Genomic DNA, 17201 nt, shown 5'->3' with positions numbered 1-17201 from the left:
TTGGAATGTGAACTAGCATAGAAATGAGTGGGAAAGACAGGCAAGAACATCTGTCATAAGTACTACAGGTCAGAACATGCAAACTCTATTTGAAGAAAAGTCTATATACACATCATAAGCTTCCCTTTCTTTCCTTGCATCTTAAGTCTTAAGTAGGAAACTATGCAGGTCTATCTATTTATCAGTGTAAGTGGTTAAAGGTATACAATTAGGGGCCATACCTGCACGCACTGGTTGTTACTGTCTGCAATTAATATCTTCCCATTTGTAGATGCTGCTACCCCTTGAAGATTTGTAAATTCCCCTTTATTTCTTCCTTTGGTTCCTAAAATTAAACGATAAAACCACAGAAAATTAAACAATAGAGAGTTAGATTTCTCAGTTTCGGCAAGAGAACATTCAGTCTTCTATAGGTAGCCTGAGAATGTAATGTTTTTTTAAATTACACTTAAAAAAAAAAGAGGAACCCCTCCCCTGACTTAATCCATATTCTACTAAACTTCTCTTCCAGACCAATTCTGTAAAGTCTTTGCAAAATCACCTTTTGGGGGGCAAATACCAATCTTCTCTTATTAAACTATAGTTGCATATTAACATGATTAAAATATATTTAGATTTCACAAAGACACAATTATAAAAACTAATGTTACAACTGAGGACACTTTCTGGGAGCGGGCCTTATTTGAGAGCTGTGCCAAAATCCCACCCTCTCACTCAGCAGCTCTTAGACACCTGGACACTTGACTTCCAGCACTTTTAACAAATTGTAAGGTCAGAGATGTTATAAAACTAGCGGACTGATTTTCATACACTGGAGTGATTTATTTTCAAAGACTCGGTATCTCATAAGCTGTGTATCTTTCTTGTAAAAGATAGCCTGACCATGTTTTCTAGATTAAATAAATAAGAAAGGCAAAAGAAAATTAATTAATCCAAGTCATACTCTCATCCTTCTAGAGTTTCTTATGGAAGAGATGAAGCAGGAGAAAAAATAAAGCTAAGGTGACTACAGTTAACAGATGTTTGTTTTTGTTTCAAATGAAGTGTTTATAACTTATTTTAATAAGACCATGCAAATATTAACAGAAGGAACTTTGCTCAGAAATGACCAGGAAGGAGGTTTAAACTTTCATAGTTGGAGACAGTGCTATGCCTCAGTTTTATCATTTCATTCATATTCAAAATAGCAACTTGATATTTGTTTTTAGAGGTCAATGCAGGGCCTCAGGAAAGAGTAGAAAAGATATGCTGCCGATGGCCAATGTCAAGCTCATGCTTAGACTGCTTAGGAACAGGTAGACTCTTCTGAAACTGGTTTTTGCATTTAGGAAGTAAAACTGTGATGTAATTAAACTCAGAACAAAATCAACAACAGAACTGCTGAGTGGACCATCTTATCACCTTGTTCTCACCAGACCTACAGGGTAGTTGCTTTATTGAGATCCTGGACCCTAACAAGATGACTCACCGCCTCTCTATCTCTTCCTAACATGAAACAAAACTCTGAGATCCAGATCCTCAAAAGAATGTCTTCTAGGTTGCAGGACGAACGATTCTACTTTATTTCAGATGTTTCAGCAGAGATGATCTTTATACCTGATCTGCACAGAATCCCTATAGTATTCAAGTCCATGGGATCAGCTAACACTCTAAAAATGGTGTGTTGGCATCTGTTGGTGGGTGGCAGGGAAAGGGGTGGTTGGCCCCTGAAGGAGGTATGTGCCCACTTTGTATTAGCTTTTGGTCATTCCTTCTGATGTCTGAGTAACACCTGGTTAACAGGTACAGCAAAACCGAAGGACCAGGAAAAGAAACAATTCTTCTAAAATGCTCAGTTTATAAATACTTTTTAAAAGGTAGTGGGGGCAAGGCCAGGTCTCTCAAGAATGAAAACTTAATTCATCAAAAACGTTGATAAAGGGCTTCCCTGGTGGCGCAGTGGTTAAGAACCCACCTGCCAATGCAGGGGACATGGGTTCGAGCCCTGGTCCGGGAAGATCCCACATGCCGCGGAGTAACTAAGCCCGTGTGCCACAGCTGCTGAGCCTGTGCTCTAGAGCCCGCGAGCCACAACTACTGAAGCGCGCACGCCTAGAGCCTGTGCTCAGCAACAAGAGAAGCCACCACAGTGAGAAGCCCACGTACCGCAACGAAGAGCAGCCCCCGCTCGCCGCAACTTGAAAAAGCCTGCGTGCAGCAACAAAGACCCAACACAGCCAAAAAAAAAAGAAAAAAAAAAAGGTTGATAAATAGAAGCATGGAAATTATTAGCGGGATGAAGAACTGAGGACCAAATAAAGAAACATAATAAAAAAAGAGTCCTACCAGTGAGACTGGAGAAGAATTGACCGTAAAGAAAAACCCAGGCTGTTCTAGATCCTGCTTTTGTAAAATTGGAAGTGCACCCATGGCTCAGAGGACATACAGGCAGGGGAAAGAAATACTGAAAACTGGGAGGGGAGTAAGAAGCATCTGCACAGAGTACATGAGCATTGGTTTGCTGTCCTTAAACCTGCCTGCTGCCCTCTTCTATTTAAACTTCGGTCCATCCTGCTAAGGACAAAGCCTATTCTATTCAGAGAAGGCTCTGCAGGCAGCAGCAGTTGAGTTTTGAAATGAAAGGAAAAATGGAGACACGTGCTTTAGTAGAAGTTCAGGGGTGCCTTAGTCAAAGAGATTTAATTGTCCTTTGGAAAAAATAGAGGTGATGCTGAAGGAAGGAAAATATATGAGCAAAAAATACTAGCACTTTTTTTTTCTCTGCAGAAATAAACACACATTTTTGAGTGTCAGTATAAATGGGAAAGAATTGTACTTGGGGGTATAATTTTAAAACTTGGGAAGACATTTAGTTGGACTCTGTATCAGTACCACTTGGACCAAGGAGAAGGAAGATTCTGCCCAGTGTGAAATGAATGTGAGGATGCTCAGTACCTGCCATGAGAGCAACACACCTACACTGCAGAGGACCACACTGCTGGCGGGAGGTTCTCCAACCCCCTCCAAGCTCCAGGCCGACGTGTTGGCCCCCCTGTTATTCTTGGTCTCAAGTCAACTAGAGCTTGAGTCTGCTGCCCCACAGGTAAATAAAAAATCACAGGGTTGGAGGCACATCTGTTAGTCCCAGATTGCTTACATACTTTTGAAAGAGCTAGATGCAACAGGCATTGCCATTTAAATTTTATACTTGTTTTAAAAAATCTTTCTCTTTAAGCCACAGGGCTCGGTTTCCAAATAGCTGGGGTTGGCATTTTCATAACAACACTTGATTCTTATGAGCATCTTTTGTCCTGTCAGAGCTATTGATCATCATTTTTCTTTTTTTTTACAAAAAACTTTATTTGTGTTTTTTTAAGTACAGCAGGAACATAGTGTTACTCCTAAGGATTAAAGGAAATCTACCAGCATACTCTTGAGGGACAATTAATGCTGACTATTTTTACTAGCAGTTAAACTAGAAAAATCTTAATGTTGAGTAATGATGCAGAACTACAGCATAGTATCATTATGCTGAAATGCCCAAAGTCCAAGTGTTTGTAAAGTGTCTTGGGACCAAAATAAAAGTGTCTTGCGACCAAAATAAAATAAACAGAAATTCCAGAAGTTAGAAATAATTTGGGGTCATGCGTCCCTCTTCAAAATATTTAGTAAATACTATTTAGTCTATAGAAAATTTCCCCACCCTCCACAAAGTATTCTAAATAATGAAAACTAGTTCTTTCATAACAAATATAAATGTAACATAAAACATATACAGTAGTTATAAAATCTTTTCCTGTCTACTCTGACGTAAAAGATTTCACTTGATGGTTAGATTTTGGCTAGTAAAATGAGTAATGTGAGTTTTAAAAGTAATTATAAACAATTTGACAACAATTCCATAAGATAATTATACTTGTTTTCCCCAGACATCCCAGATTTTAAACTAGCCTATGAAGCACAGAATGAATTTTCAAACCAACAGCTTCTCATCTGTGCTCCTGCCCTTGCCTCCAGGAAGATGACAGAAGTAAGGTAATAAGTCCCTGGATTGAAATAGGGGATCAATAACTGTAAATTTCTCTCACCCCCACTCCAACTTAGTAAGAAAATTAATGCTAAATGAAACTAGATACTTAGAATGGGATAATGCAAGAGGATGAAATTGAGCCAAACATAGGGTCTAACACAGGATCTTTAACCAAGTACGTGTTTAACGTATGTTTGCTGAATGAATGGGTCCCTAAATGAATTATTAATGACTGAGTAAATTACAACCCACATTACATCATGGGAAAAGGAAGTGTTCAGTAATATTTACAGCACTTTCATATACATTCTCTTGTGCACTCACTATAACAACCCCAAGAGTTAGCAGGATAAATATTATCGTTCCATTTTATAGATGAGAAATTGAAGCTAGGCATATCACAAAGGTAGGAAAGAGACAGAGCAAAGAATAAAACCTGGTTCTCCCGACCCTTTATATATTTTTAAAATACACACATTGCTTCTAATTGGACATTAGGATATCAGGTTTCTGAGGTGAGGATAATTACCCTTTGGGTTCACATGGATCATGCTTTCTCCATTAAATCTTTCAGAAAACTCCATTTTAACTGGTTCACTGTCTCCCTCACTAAACTGTGAGCTCCCTGGGGGATGAGGCAACATCTGTCCTGTTCTCTGTTGCATCCTACAACACAGCGCAGTGCCTGACACTCGGTAAATAACAGTGGCATCTTTTTACATTTGAAATGCAAGAGGAGTTTCCAAGGATGAGATTCTCAAGGGGTGGGGACAGGGTTCCTATAATGACCTCAGATACCAAATTAGCATGCTCTCCTTTCCTTTTAGGGAGGGAAGGTGATGGTTTGCAAAGATGAGGCAGGGAAGAGGGGCATAAAATATCATACCTTCCTGTAAAGCCTCTGAACTCACGCTAAGTGATTTTACACATCCATTTGATATGACAAGAGAGCACACTGATCTAGAGTACAAATGAACATTCAACACATCCCAAGGATTCACTAAGGTATGGTGGATGAATTGCATAATTTGAAACAATTCATCTGTAATTCTTTCACTCCCTCCCACCTCTTCAGGCTTCCCCTTTGTTCAATGATTTTTTTTAGTAGCTGACAAAACCAGCTCATGGCTTCTAGTCAGCAAACTCTGACAGTGCAGGGAAAAATAATCCCCGTGTTTCAAGGAATCAACAGATGCTCTAAGCCACTTCCCTACACTCCTTCAGGACTGTTTTGCAATTCAGTATTAGAGTAAGACAATAACTCATTCACAGTGGGCATGCATTATGTTTTCAGGTGTGGGAGATGTCATATATCCCAACTTTGGAAAACCACAGTAGTTAAAGGGCATTTTAGATGAAGAGGAGTCGTCGTGCAATTGAAAAGGCAGGGGCATCAGAGTCACAGGTGGCTTGGGTTCCTTCCTGGGCTCTCCTGAGCCTCCATTCCTTCAAAGCTAAGGATGATTATATGTTGTCCTGGTAATTTGGCTCTTGAGGGGCAGGGGCTGTAGGGCTGGGGGAGGAGTTCTGGTCTGTAGCATTGGCCCGTTTCTATTGTGTAAATGCTACCACCACGGCTGATTTCAATGAATTCAGTAAAGATGCAGATACAAAATTAACATACAAAGTTCAGTAGCGTTTCTAAACGCTAACAATGAATTTTTTGAAAAAGAAACAAAGATGTTGATCTCCCTGATAATAGCATCAAAAACAATAAAATACTTAAGAATAAATTTAACCAAGGAGTTTGTGAAAGATCACTACTCTGAAAACTACAAGATATTGATGAAAGAAATTGAAAAAGACACAAATAAGTGGAAAGGTATTCTGTGTTCATGGACTGGAAGAATTAATATTGTTAAAATGTTAATACTACCAAAAGCCATCTATAGGTTCAATGAAATTCCTATCAAGATTCCAATGGCAATTTTTACAGAAGTAGAAATAACATTCCTAAAATTTATATGGAACCACAAAAGACCCTGAATAGCCAAAGAAATTCTGAGAAAGAACAAAGCAGGGAGGCATCACACTCCCTGATTTCAAGCTATAATATAAGGCTATAGTAATCAAAACAGTATGGTACTGGCATAAAAACAAACAGACCCATGGAACAGAATCAAGAGCCAAGAAAATTACCCAAATATATACAGTCAACTAATATTTTCACAAGGGAGCCAAGAATACTCAAGCGAGAAAAAACTTGGTACTAGGATAATTGAATATTCACATAAAAGAACAAAACTGGACCCCTGTCTTACACTACTGACAAAAATTAACTTGAAATGGATTAAATATAAGACCTGAAACCAGGTTTAATTTCTCCCTAGAATTAAACAGGAGTAGAGTTCCTTGACTTGAGCTTTGGTAACGATTTTTTGGATATGACACCTAAACCACAAGCAAGGAAAGCAAAAATAAACAAGTGGGACTACACCAAACTAAAACACTTCTGTCAATGAGCAAAAGAAACCATCAATAATGTGAAAAGGACTTCCCTGGTGGTGCAGTGGTTAAGAATCTGCCTGCCAGTGCAGGGGACATGGGTTCGAACCCTGGTCCGGGAAGATCCCACATGCCGTGGAGCAACTAAGCCCGTGCGCCACAACTACTGAGCCCATGTTCTAGAGCCCATGACCCGCAGCTACTGAAGCCCACGTGCTTAGATCCCGTGCTCCAAACAAGAGAAGCCACTGCAATGAGAAGCCTGCACACCACAACAAGAGTAGACCCGGCTCACTGCAACTAGAGAAAGCCCGCGTGCAGCAATGAAGACCCAATGCACCCAAAAATAAAATAAAATAAATTTATAAAAATAATGTGAAAAGACAACCTACAGGATGGGAAAAAAATATTTGCACACCATATATCTGATAAGGGGTTAATATCTAAAATACATAAAGAACTCATACAATTCAGTAGCAGAAAACTAAATAACCCAATTAAAAAATGGGAAAAGGACCAGAATAGACATTTTTCCAAAGAAGATTCACCAAAGGCCACGTGAAAAGATGCTCAACGTCACTAGTCATTAGGGAAATGCAAATTAAAACCACAACAAGATACCACCTCATGCCTGTGAGAAGGGCCATCAAGAAAAAGACAAGAGATAAAAAATGCTGGCATGGATGTGGACTGTTGGTCCTTGTGCACTGTTGGTGGGATGGTAAATTGGTACAGCCGCTATGGAAAACAGTATAAGGGACCTTTGAAAATTAAAAATAGAGCTACCATATGATCCAGCTATTCCACTTCTGGGTATTTTTGCATAGGAAACAAAAACCCTGACTCGAAAGATACATGCACCCCCATGTTCACAGCAGCACTATTTACAACAGCCAAGACATGGAAACAACCTAAGTGTCCATCGATGGATGAATGGATAAAGAAGTTGTGGGCCGTGTGTGTGTGTGTGTGTGTGTGTGCGCATGTATGAACATTATTCAGCCATAAAAGGGAGAAAAATCCTGCCATTTGCAACAACATGGGTGGACCTTGAATGTATTATGCTAAGTGAAATAAGTCAGACAGAAAATGACAAATATTGTACGATCTCACTTATATGTGGAATCTAAAAAAACCCAAAAAACAAAAAACCAAACTCAGAAAAGAGATCAGACTTGGGGTTACCAGAGGCGGAGGGCTGGAGAGGGGCAACTGGAGGTGAAGTAACTTCCCCATCTGCATGGGTAGGAAAGTGGCAGTGTTGGGGCTGGAACCCAAGGCTGTGTAGCCTCCGAGGCCACAGCTTTAACCATTCATTCTTCTACCTCACGTCCCTACATCACTCAAGTCAAACAGCTGGAAGTTCAATTTGGTCCTCAAGTCCTGCGCTCTCTCTCCTAAGCGTGTTATAAATCTGCCACGTCCTCTCTACTCCACCACATCACTCTTAATTCTGGCACTTGTAACAGCTCACACGGACTACTGCAACAGGAAGCAGCTCCCTGCTTCCCGGGGGACATTGTCAGTAGATCCCCTATAATGTCCCCAGCCTCTCTAAAAATCAATGCCTCAGCAAGTCGCTACATTACATTACACTGTTCAGTGCCTCCCCATCACCCACATGGTTCTCAAACCTCAGTGTGCAGAAGCATCGTGGAGCTGGTAGAATGCAGATTCCTGGTCCCTCCCCCAGAGATTCTGATTCTGTAAATGCAGTATGGAATTCAGGAATTCTCATTTTTACCAAGCACCCCAAGGAATTCAAGTGCCTTATGGGAAACACAGGTGTACAGAACAAAGTCTCAGCTCCTTTTCAAGGAAACAGAACCTCTTCTCTGCTATCTTACTTCGCTTAACACTCCAGGTAATGGAATCATTTACAGTTCCTCGAAACTACTTAGTTTCTCATCTTCTTTCCCTTCATCTGAACCTCCCTTTTCCTCCTTTCATCTGACAGACTCTTTCTCTTTCAAAGCCAGCTTAGGTTTAGATGTCATCTCTAGATCCTTCCTTAACTCCCTGCTGCTTGCCAGCCTCCTCCCCCACCCCACCCCAGCCTCTGAAGGTATGCATACTGAAGGTACCACATCTGTCACACGCCTGTCCCCTTCCAGACTATGGCCTCCTCTAGGTCAGGGTCAGAATCTCACCCCTCCCTTTATACCAGGACCCAGCCACGTATGAGGCACATAGTAGGAGCTCAAACAGCAGGGGCCCATCTAACTACGGGGCTGGATAATCGGGGAGGAAGGTGAAAATGTGAGTCAAAATTACCCCTGAAAATCCTTTGTATCGCCCAGAAAGTGATGGCTCCCTTTCACAAATACACAAAATTAACACATGTTATTTAGGGTTGTTAAATGAATCCTAATACATGTTTTATGAAAACTATGTAGCTTACAACATGAAATCAGTGCCTCAAGAAGCTCAGTATGTGGGACCAGTTGAGGGAACAGCAGAACCCCAGTTGCCAGCTTATGTGTGTAGTTGGATTTGAATGAATTCTGACTTCAATACATGCAGAGGGGGAACTGTTCTAATCATGAATGTTCCAGTATCATGGAACAACCACCTAACAACCTGACTGTACAGTACAGACAAACATAGAGTCCTAAAACGAAGCTATAACTGTAACAGAAAGCTGAACTCTTCTAATTATTTATATAAACTCTCCCCATATGTAGCCAACAGTATAGATTTTGAAAAGACAGGTTCTTAGAAGGCCAGTACTGTTTGTCTAATATTGCCTAGCACAGCTCTGTGCATGGGAATACATGTGATGATTGCCCTTGAGCTTAGTGCTTTGTTGCCTGGTCTGTGTGTCCCTGGGCTTCAAAACTGGAATCTGACAGTGGTGAGCAGCAAGTTAAATCATGCAGTAAGTCATGACTTGATTCGATTCAAATAGGCAAAGTACTTAGGCAAAGTGTTCTTGTGGTTTGGGGATTATAAATGATTAAAGATGTCATCTTTGACTTCAAGTAATGCGTAATATCATCAGGAAATAAGACCTCAGCAGAAATAATAATCCACCACAGTGGATTCGAAAAGAGAAGGTGGGACTTGAGGGAAGGATAAAACTGGGGAAAGAATTCACGGATGGAGGTGCCCAGGTGTGAAAGCATAGAGGGTGTTCAAGGAGCTGTGGACTCCAACACTCACCTGTCCAGCTCCTCTCCCCAGTGTCCCCTCCACTTTCCACCCCTCTGACCTTTGTTCCCCCTGCATCTTCTCATGGATGTGTCCCCCTTAAAACATTAATCACGTTCACTCCTCTTCCCCTTGCCTTTGTCCTCCACACTGGTCCCTTGCCCAGGATGCCATTTCAACTTGGATAAGTTGTACTGGTCCTTCACGTCTGGTTTAAATTCCTTCTCCTAATCCATGCTATTAGTAGATCACACATCTGTCACCCCAAACCTCTGTTAAGTTCCTAGAGGGAAAAGATCTCATTTCTTTCATCTCTGTATTCCCATCACCCAGCAATGTTTTATGAGCTATATTACTGCATAATGGTGGTGTCTTTTGACTAGACTCTGGATTAGATTCATAAAGTTAAAGAGGAATGGATAAGTAAGACCCATCTCCCTTGCTGCTCTTACATACCTGAGGTGTTTAGCATCTGTTATAAGCTGAACTGTATCTCCACAAAATTCATGTTGAAGTCCAGTCCCAACCTCCAGTATCTCAGAATGTAACTGTATTTGGAGTTAAGATCTTTAAAGGTGATTAACTTAAAATAAGGCCATTAGGGTGAGGCCCTAATCCAATATGACTGGTGTCTTTCTAAGAAGAGGAAGAAACACCAGGGGTGTGCGTGCACAGAGGGACAACCATGCGAGGACAAAGCAGCCAGAAGGCGGCCATCTGCAAGCCAAGAAGAGAGGCCTCCCAAGAAACCAACCTTGCCGCCACCTTGAGCTTGGACTTCCAGCCTCCAGAACTGAGAAAATAAATTTCCGTTGTTTAAGTCAGCCAGTCTGTGCTATTTTGTTATGGCAGCTCCGGCATTAATAAACCTGGACCTAGTGCCGTATGCCAGGTACCGTTCTAAGCATTTTACAAATGCTTCAACATTTAAACACCTTCCCACCAGTGCCAGTGAATCACTATGGCTGCATTTCTCAATGGGCAGGAGGGGAGAAGAGTGTATCCCCGTCCCTCTAGGGTGGGAGCTAGGCATTCAGAATAAATATAGTTGGGGGAAAAAAACCTAAGAGATATATCTCTTTTCTCAGGTCAGAATCACAGGTGGAAGGGTGATGATTGATAATAATAACAATAGTAAAATGATTGCCACCATTAACTGAGCAGTTACTGTACATAGGCAAGTACCAGCCGTATTATACGAATTCCTTCTCATTTCTCCCCCACAGCAACCTTAAGAATTAGGTAATATTTCATTCCCTTTATTTTACGGAGGAAGAAACCAGGTTAAGAAGGGGCAAGCCAGTTGTCAGTTGGCAAGGAGAATCAGAATCAGACCCAGATCTGGGCCTTTTTCCACTCTGCACACTGCCTGGGAAGTGGACTGGGGTCACTTGGCTGGGGGAGGGGAGATTCTAAATGCGAGACTGAATTTGTTCTTAATGCAGATCAATTGGGAGCAGCAAGGTCAATTGTTTTAGAAGAAAAGGCAGCAGGGAACACCTAACAGCCTTAATAGCATGTGCAAAAACAATCGTTCTCTTTATTTAGCTCCTCCTACGTGCCAGGCATTAAGCTTGGAACTGAGTCCTGAGAAGCTGATATTTTTATCTTTTCCTTTTATGGACATGGAAACTGAAGGCCAGGGAAGCTGAGAGACCTGGTCAAGGTTGAAATAAGTGGTAGAACCGGAGTGGCAGGCCTGGGAGGCTCCAATCGTGCACCTGTCGCAGCCCACCCACTCTGCCTTGGCAGGTGTCTCAATGGCTTCTGTACCCGCACTGCATAAATGGCCAGTGAATGCACGAGGGTCTCCATGCCCTGAACAGAGAGTTTACTTGCCATATCATGGTCTTTATGAAGATTCACCCTAAAGAATAATAAATAGTATAGAATACTAAATAATAAAGAGAAATGAATAATAATGGAGTAGCTTTTGCCCAAGAATGCTCCAAGGAGCCTTATTTTCCCAAGACGTTCCATGGAAAAAATTCTATGGTCAGACAAGTTTGGAAGTGCTGCCTGTTATCCCTCCACTGCCTTTGAGACTGCCAGTGTGGCAGTAAAACAAACAAACAAACAAACAAAAAACTGTGCACATCAACAGATTCTAAAAGTACTACAGTAAAAAAAAAAAAAATCTGATTCCTTCACTTAAGCTAAGCTTTCCCCAGTCTCTCTGAACCACAGAATTGTTTTTCTACATGTGTCAGTGAACATACCTCGCAGCACCCTTTTAGAGATACTGCATTGTAGGACTGAAGAAGCAGAAAGAGAAGCAGGCTGGAGCCACTTTTGGATACGGTAGCTAACATGCAGACTTTTTTCTTAAGAATTATCAAATTGTGGGGACTTCCCTGGCAGTCCAGTGGTTAAGACTCCATGCTTCCACTGCAGGGGGCATGGGTTCGATCCCTGTCAGGGAACTAAGATCCCACATGCCGTGTGGAACAGCCAAAAAATAAATAAATTAAAAAAAAAGAATTATCAAATTGTTGGTTGTTTACGTTTAGTTTGCTTTCTATTGAGAAAATAAACAGCTTCAAAAAATCTGACGCAATAAATCTGACAAGGGAAGGGCTATTTGCATTCCCAAATCTCGCGGCTCATCCTAAGCCTTCTTGCTTCCGCCCCAACCCCATTCCATTCTCCAGGTTTCCACCCACCCCTTCCTCTTCGGGGCTGCTCTCCAGCTACAGGCGACTGGACATGACAACCTGCTATGCACCATGTCCCTCACCTCCAGCCCTTACAATGAGGAAGCAGTGACAGGGAGGCATCAGACCCTCTGCCCACAGTTATAGCCCACGCTGGCAGATTCCAGAGAGATGCGTGAACTTATGTGGTAGAAGTATCTCTCTGCCTTGGGGTTAGGCAGGAGTACTCTAGACATTCCCACGGGGGGGCGGAGGGGAAGGTTGCCAACATTTCCTTTAAAATGTCCAGATTATGTACACAGTGCTATATTTAAAATAGCACAGGGAACTCTACTTAGTATTAGGTAACAACCTAAATGGGAAAAGAATTTGAAAAACAATAGATACGTGTATATGTATAACTGAATCACTTTGCTGTACACCTGAAACTAACACATTGTTAATCACCTATACTCCAATATAAAATAAAAAGTAAAAAGAAAACTGCTACCAAAAAAAAAATAAGTCCAGATTATGAGTGCTGTGATTTTTCTAATTCTCTTTTGCTTATTTTCAGTTTCTAATTTTCCATAATGAATATGCAGCACTTGTGTGTTAAGGAGGAGGAGGAAGAGGGGGTAAGAACGGGAAAGAGGCGGGGTGGGGGGGGAGGGAGAAGGAAAGAAGGAGGGATGAGGGAGGAGGAGGGGAAAATAAATCATAAAATCTCCTGAGAAGGAGACTGCATGAGCTCACCTAATAAAATACACGCCTATCTCCCAGCACCGTCAGCCTTAGTTGTGACCTGCAAAGCTGCAATTTGCAACACTTTCCCAGTCACCCCTTAACCAAAGCAAAGCTCAGAATTCAGGTGCAGCGCCGCCTCCCCCTTACCCACTCGGAAGATCAGATCGTCTTCGATGGGATTCTCTTTTCGTTTCCCGGTGCTGTACATGCTGGCGGGTCTCTTCACCGCCTTCTGTTTCACATGGCCGCTCCCCGGGGACTTCACGCGCCTTTTCACGCCCTCGGTGGTGGGGGACACGTCCGCCGACCGGATCACCTTCAGCTTAAACGGGCTGCCGCGGATGTGCTGGTCGTAGAGCCGCAGGGACAGGGTGAAGTCGCCCTCCTTCTGTACTGTGTACAGGAACTCGTACGTGCCGTTCTTGTTGTCCAGGATCTCCCCGTCCGCCACGCTGCCGTCGGGAGTGCTCAGCTCCGCCGTGATGTAGGCGTTGCCCGTTTTGCACAGCTCGCCATCTTTGTCCTTGGTTGTTATGGTAACGGACATGGGCTGCCCGATGATGGTCTGCCGCAGCCCCTCGCCCGTGGCCACCGTCTCGGAGGCGACGGCGTTGGTGGTTAAAATCGTCCCGAGGTTGTGGATGGACTTCTTGAGCCCCTCGGTCTCCACGATGAAGTCCAGCTGGTCGTTTTCTCGCGGGTGCAGCGGAAAATCCTGGTCCGCCAGTTCGTTCAGCTTCTCGCTCATCTGCTTCTTCACAAGCAGCACCTCCGTCTCCGTGCCATGGTTGAGGGCCTGCGCCGTGAAGCTGCTGCAGCTCTTGATACTCTCCTGCCCCTCAAGCAGAGTATCCAGCTGCGACTGGAGGACCTGCGGGGAAACCAAGCCGAGTGAGCTCTTCCCAGGGCGCCCGCGCCCGCACCTGCCCGCGCGCTTGGCCCCCGGCAGGGGGTGTTCAGTTTAACCCAGGGAACCCCGGTCTCACGCTGAATCCTAAATCGCCTTACCAGCCCCTACTCTTTCCCTTCCTCCTCGCCTGTCTCTCCCACACACATGTTTATGGGGTCATGTGTCTTGGATAGGCGCAAGCAGAAACGTCACCGACAGCTTGGCAGCCAGATTGCTATGCCTGACATCTGAAATTTTATTCAGTATTCAGTATCTTTGTCTAATGTCCAAAGCTTCCCTGTCACCACCTAAAGGAACAGAAACCAGACAAATGAAAACTCCACACCTGAATATCGGAAGCTTTCATCCCTGGTTTTGTGATGGGACGTGCAGAGTTAAACAAAGGCTGCAGTCAGGGTTCTCTCTGAAGTTGACTAACAGGTTGGTGTGGGTGAGAGAGCAATTAAGAGACTATTAGACATTATAATTAAGGAAGGAAAACAATCCAATTTAACCCTAAATCCTGAAAGCATTACTTTATATTCAACTTTGCCTTGTGTCAAGTTATCAAGTGGTACTTAAGGCCACAGAATCATAGTTTTGCTGAAAACAGGAAGGAAGAAATAGCTGGATAAGCCACTAAATGAAAACTACTGTTTACTGAACAACAGTGACACTTAACCCATTTGAGTCCCCTTTACCGCTGGTAGAACACAGTAAGCTAGCGCCAGGGAGGCCCCGGATAGTGCACCTCTCACAGGATGTCTGTAGGAAAGGGTGGAGTCTTACTTTGTGTTTGAGACCATAGTTGACTTCCAGCTCCATAAGCAGCACGCTCTTGCGCACATTTAAAGTCTTCTGGAGTTCATCAAAGGTAGAATGGATGTCATCCACAATGCTGGCCTTTTGGTCGGTTAACTGATGGATGATTTCTGAGATGAACTGAAGAGCAGAATCTATTTCTGGGAGCCTGGAAGACAGTTATCAGAGGTCATTATTATAATAAGATCCACACGGAAATAGTAAAAAAAAAAAAAAAAATCTATCCAAACACTATATTTTGTCAAGAAATATCTTCTGTGCCTTTCATCATCTTTAAAAAGTAATAACTGAAGAACAGAGTGAGTAAGACATGACATAATTACTGCCTTTGAGAGAAGAGATTTTGAGGGTCCATGTCTATTTCAATCTACCTCAATCATTTAATTTTAAAAATTGATGGTACAAAGCCTCGAAGCTCTCAGAACCCCATGACTTTTTCTCATACTCTAAATCAGCTGTTCTCTACAATGGATAAACAACAAGGTCCTACTGTAGAGCACAGAGAACTATATTCAATATCCTGTGATAAACCACAATGGAAAGGAATTTTTTTAAAAAGAATGTATATATATATATATGTATAACTGAATCACTTTGCTGTACAGCAGCAATTAACACAACATTGTAAATCAACTATACTTCAATAAAAAAAATAAGAAGAAAAAGAAAAAATAAATAAATCAGGCGTTCTCTAACTTGACATATTGACATTTTGGGCCAGATAATTCTTTGTTGCAGGTGGCTGTCCTGTGAATTGTAGGATGTTTAACAGCATCCTTTCCTCTACCCCTCCCCCCCACACAGTTGTGACACCAAATTGTCTCCAAGCATTGCCAAATGTCCCTTGGGGGGTATCATCACCCTTGGTTGAGGACCACTGGTCTAAATATATAGCTGTATCTTTTTACCCAATCACATGGAAAACTTATCCAAACTCAGAGTTTCCTGGGAATTTCTTGCAAGTTTCCAAGTTCTTTTGATTAGTATAGAATAGCCACACTTTTCTCACTTCAACTTTTGGTAAAGAGATTTATTTTCATTTTGCTGTTTATTTCCTCTCTTTGGTCTTTCTCATGCATCACACAGCTACTCTGTTCCTTCATTTCCATGCCAAATAAAGAGCCTGGAAGCAGGGAAGGAGAAGGAAAATTGAGCACTTGCTGCTCAGGACCATTCTGCTGGGCTCAAACAGAGATGAGCCAGTCACAGTCGGCACAGTGGCTTGTAAGTGTGTCAAGAACAGTAGCTAAGAAAGGCTCTTCAGACAGCCTGGTTTCAGGCACAAATTTCAGAGATCTCCTGAGAGTGTATTTTCCTCGAGTATATTTTGTTCATTTAATCATACTAAGGTACTAAAAGGAAAACCACCACTCATAACAAAAGGGGGTTGGAATTTTACCAAGGGGCAGGGGATGACCCTCATCACTCACTAGTTTATGACTACAGGCCTATGATCAAAGGACAATTTATTTAGGTGTCATGAACCTTCTATCCCACTGGGACACGAGACCCTGAGGCCACAGCGGCCAGTCAGGAGCCAGGCAGAGGTATGCACACCTTTTGTTGACAGCGTCCAGCTGGACCTGGAGTGAGGCCTTGTGCTGCTCCACCACGTCCTTGAGGGGCACTGTGGGGTGTTCCGCGTGCTCCCCCTCCGTGCACTCCCGACACATGGCGGTCTCGCAGGACTGGCAGTAAAAGTCCATCACCTGCGGGTGACACAAGAGCAATTCCAGGTTTGGTGCCAGTGACTGAGTGCTGACCATGCACTAGGCCTTCACTTGCACTCTCTCAGTGAATTCTCACAGCCTCCCCAGGATGTGGGCAGTAGTATATCCAGTTTCACAGAAGAAAAGGAGAGACAAACTTTTATGTTCCAGGTCTTGAACAGAGGTGGATCGGACTCCAAAGCTGTTGCTATGGCCACAAAACCAGCTTTTCTTGGCCACTCCCCTAAGGCAGAACGGTATAGGGCTTTGGTGCTCAAACTTTTTGGTCTCAGGACCCCTTTCCACTCTTTATACATGATTGAGGATTCCGAATGCTTTGTGTGTATGAGTTATATCTATAGCTATTTATTATGTTAAAAATGGAAACTGAGAAACATTCAAAATATTGATTAATTTATCAAAAGCAAAAATAAATGTTAACATTAATACTATAATTTATGAAAAGTATATTTTGCAAAACAAAAAATTTTGTGAGGAGAATGGCATTGCTTTTCATATTTGTAAATCTCTTCAGTGTCTGGCTTCATAAAAGACAGCTGGATTCTCATATCTGCTTCTGTATTCAATCTGTTTTGCTAGCACACATAGTAGAGTCTCTGGAAAATGCCACTGAATACTCTTGAGAGGTTGAGAGTAAAGAAGGTAAATAATGTTTTAGTATTATCATAAATATAGTTTTGACCTTGTGGATCCCCTGAAAGGGTCTGGAGACCCATGAGAGTTCCTGGATTGCACCTTGAGAACGGCTACTGTTTGGATAAGAGATGAGCTAGATG

General features: G+C 42.5%; 1 protein-coding gene across 5 annotated transcripts in view; it reads right to left on the bottom strand.

Moving 5' to 3' along the window:
* The window catches only part of TRIM2 (tripartite motif containing 2), a 165532-nt gene that overhangs the window by 23253 nt on the left and 125078 nt on the right, over positions 1-17201 (bottom strand). For all 5 annotated transcript variants that reach the window (XM_068542650.1, XM_068542645.1, XM_068542647.1 and 2 more), the window contains 4 exons: positions 16253-16404; positions 14663-14843; positions 13132-13855; positions 222-325 (listed from right to left, as the gene is read on the bottom strand). In XM_068542650.1, the coding sequence (XP_068398751.1) occupies positions 222-325; positions 13132-13855; positions 14663-14843; positions 16253-16404 (1161 nt within the window). The remainder of the gene's footprint in view (positions 1-221; positions 326-13131; positions 13856-14662; positions 14844-16252; positions 16405-17201) is intronic.

This window comes from Eschrichtius robustus, chromosome 4 (genome assembly GCF_028021215.1).
Source record: "Eschrichtius robustus isolate mEscRob2 chromosome 4, mEscRob2.pri, whole genome shotgun sequence".
Classification (NCBI taxonomy): domain Eukaryota; kingdom Metazoa; phylum Chordata; class Mammalia; order Artiodactyla; family Eschrichtiidae; genus Eschrichtius; species Eschrichtius robustus.
Note: the sequence above shows the minus strand (reverse complement) of the source record. Positions and strands in the feature narration are given on the sequence as shown.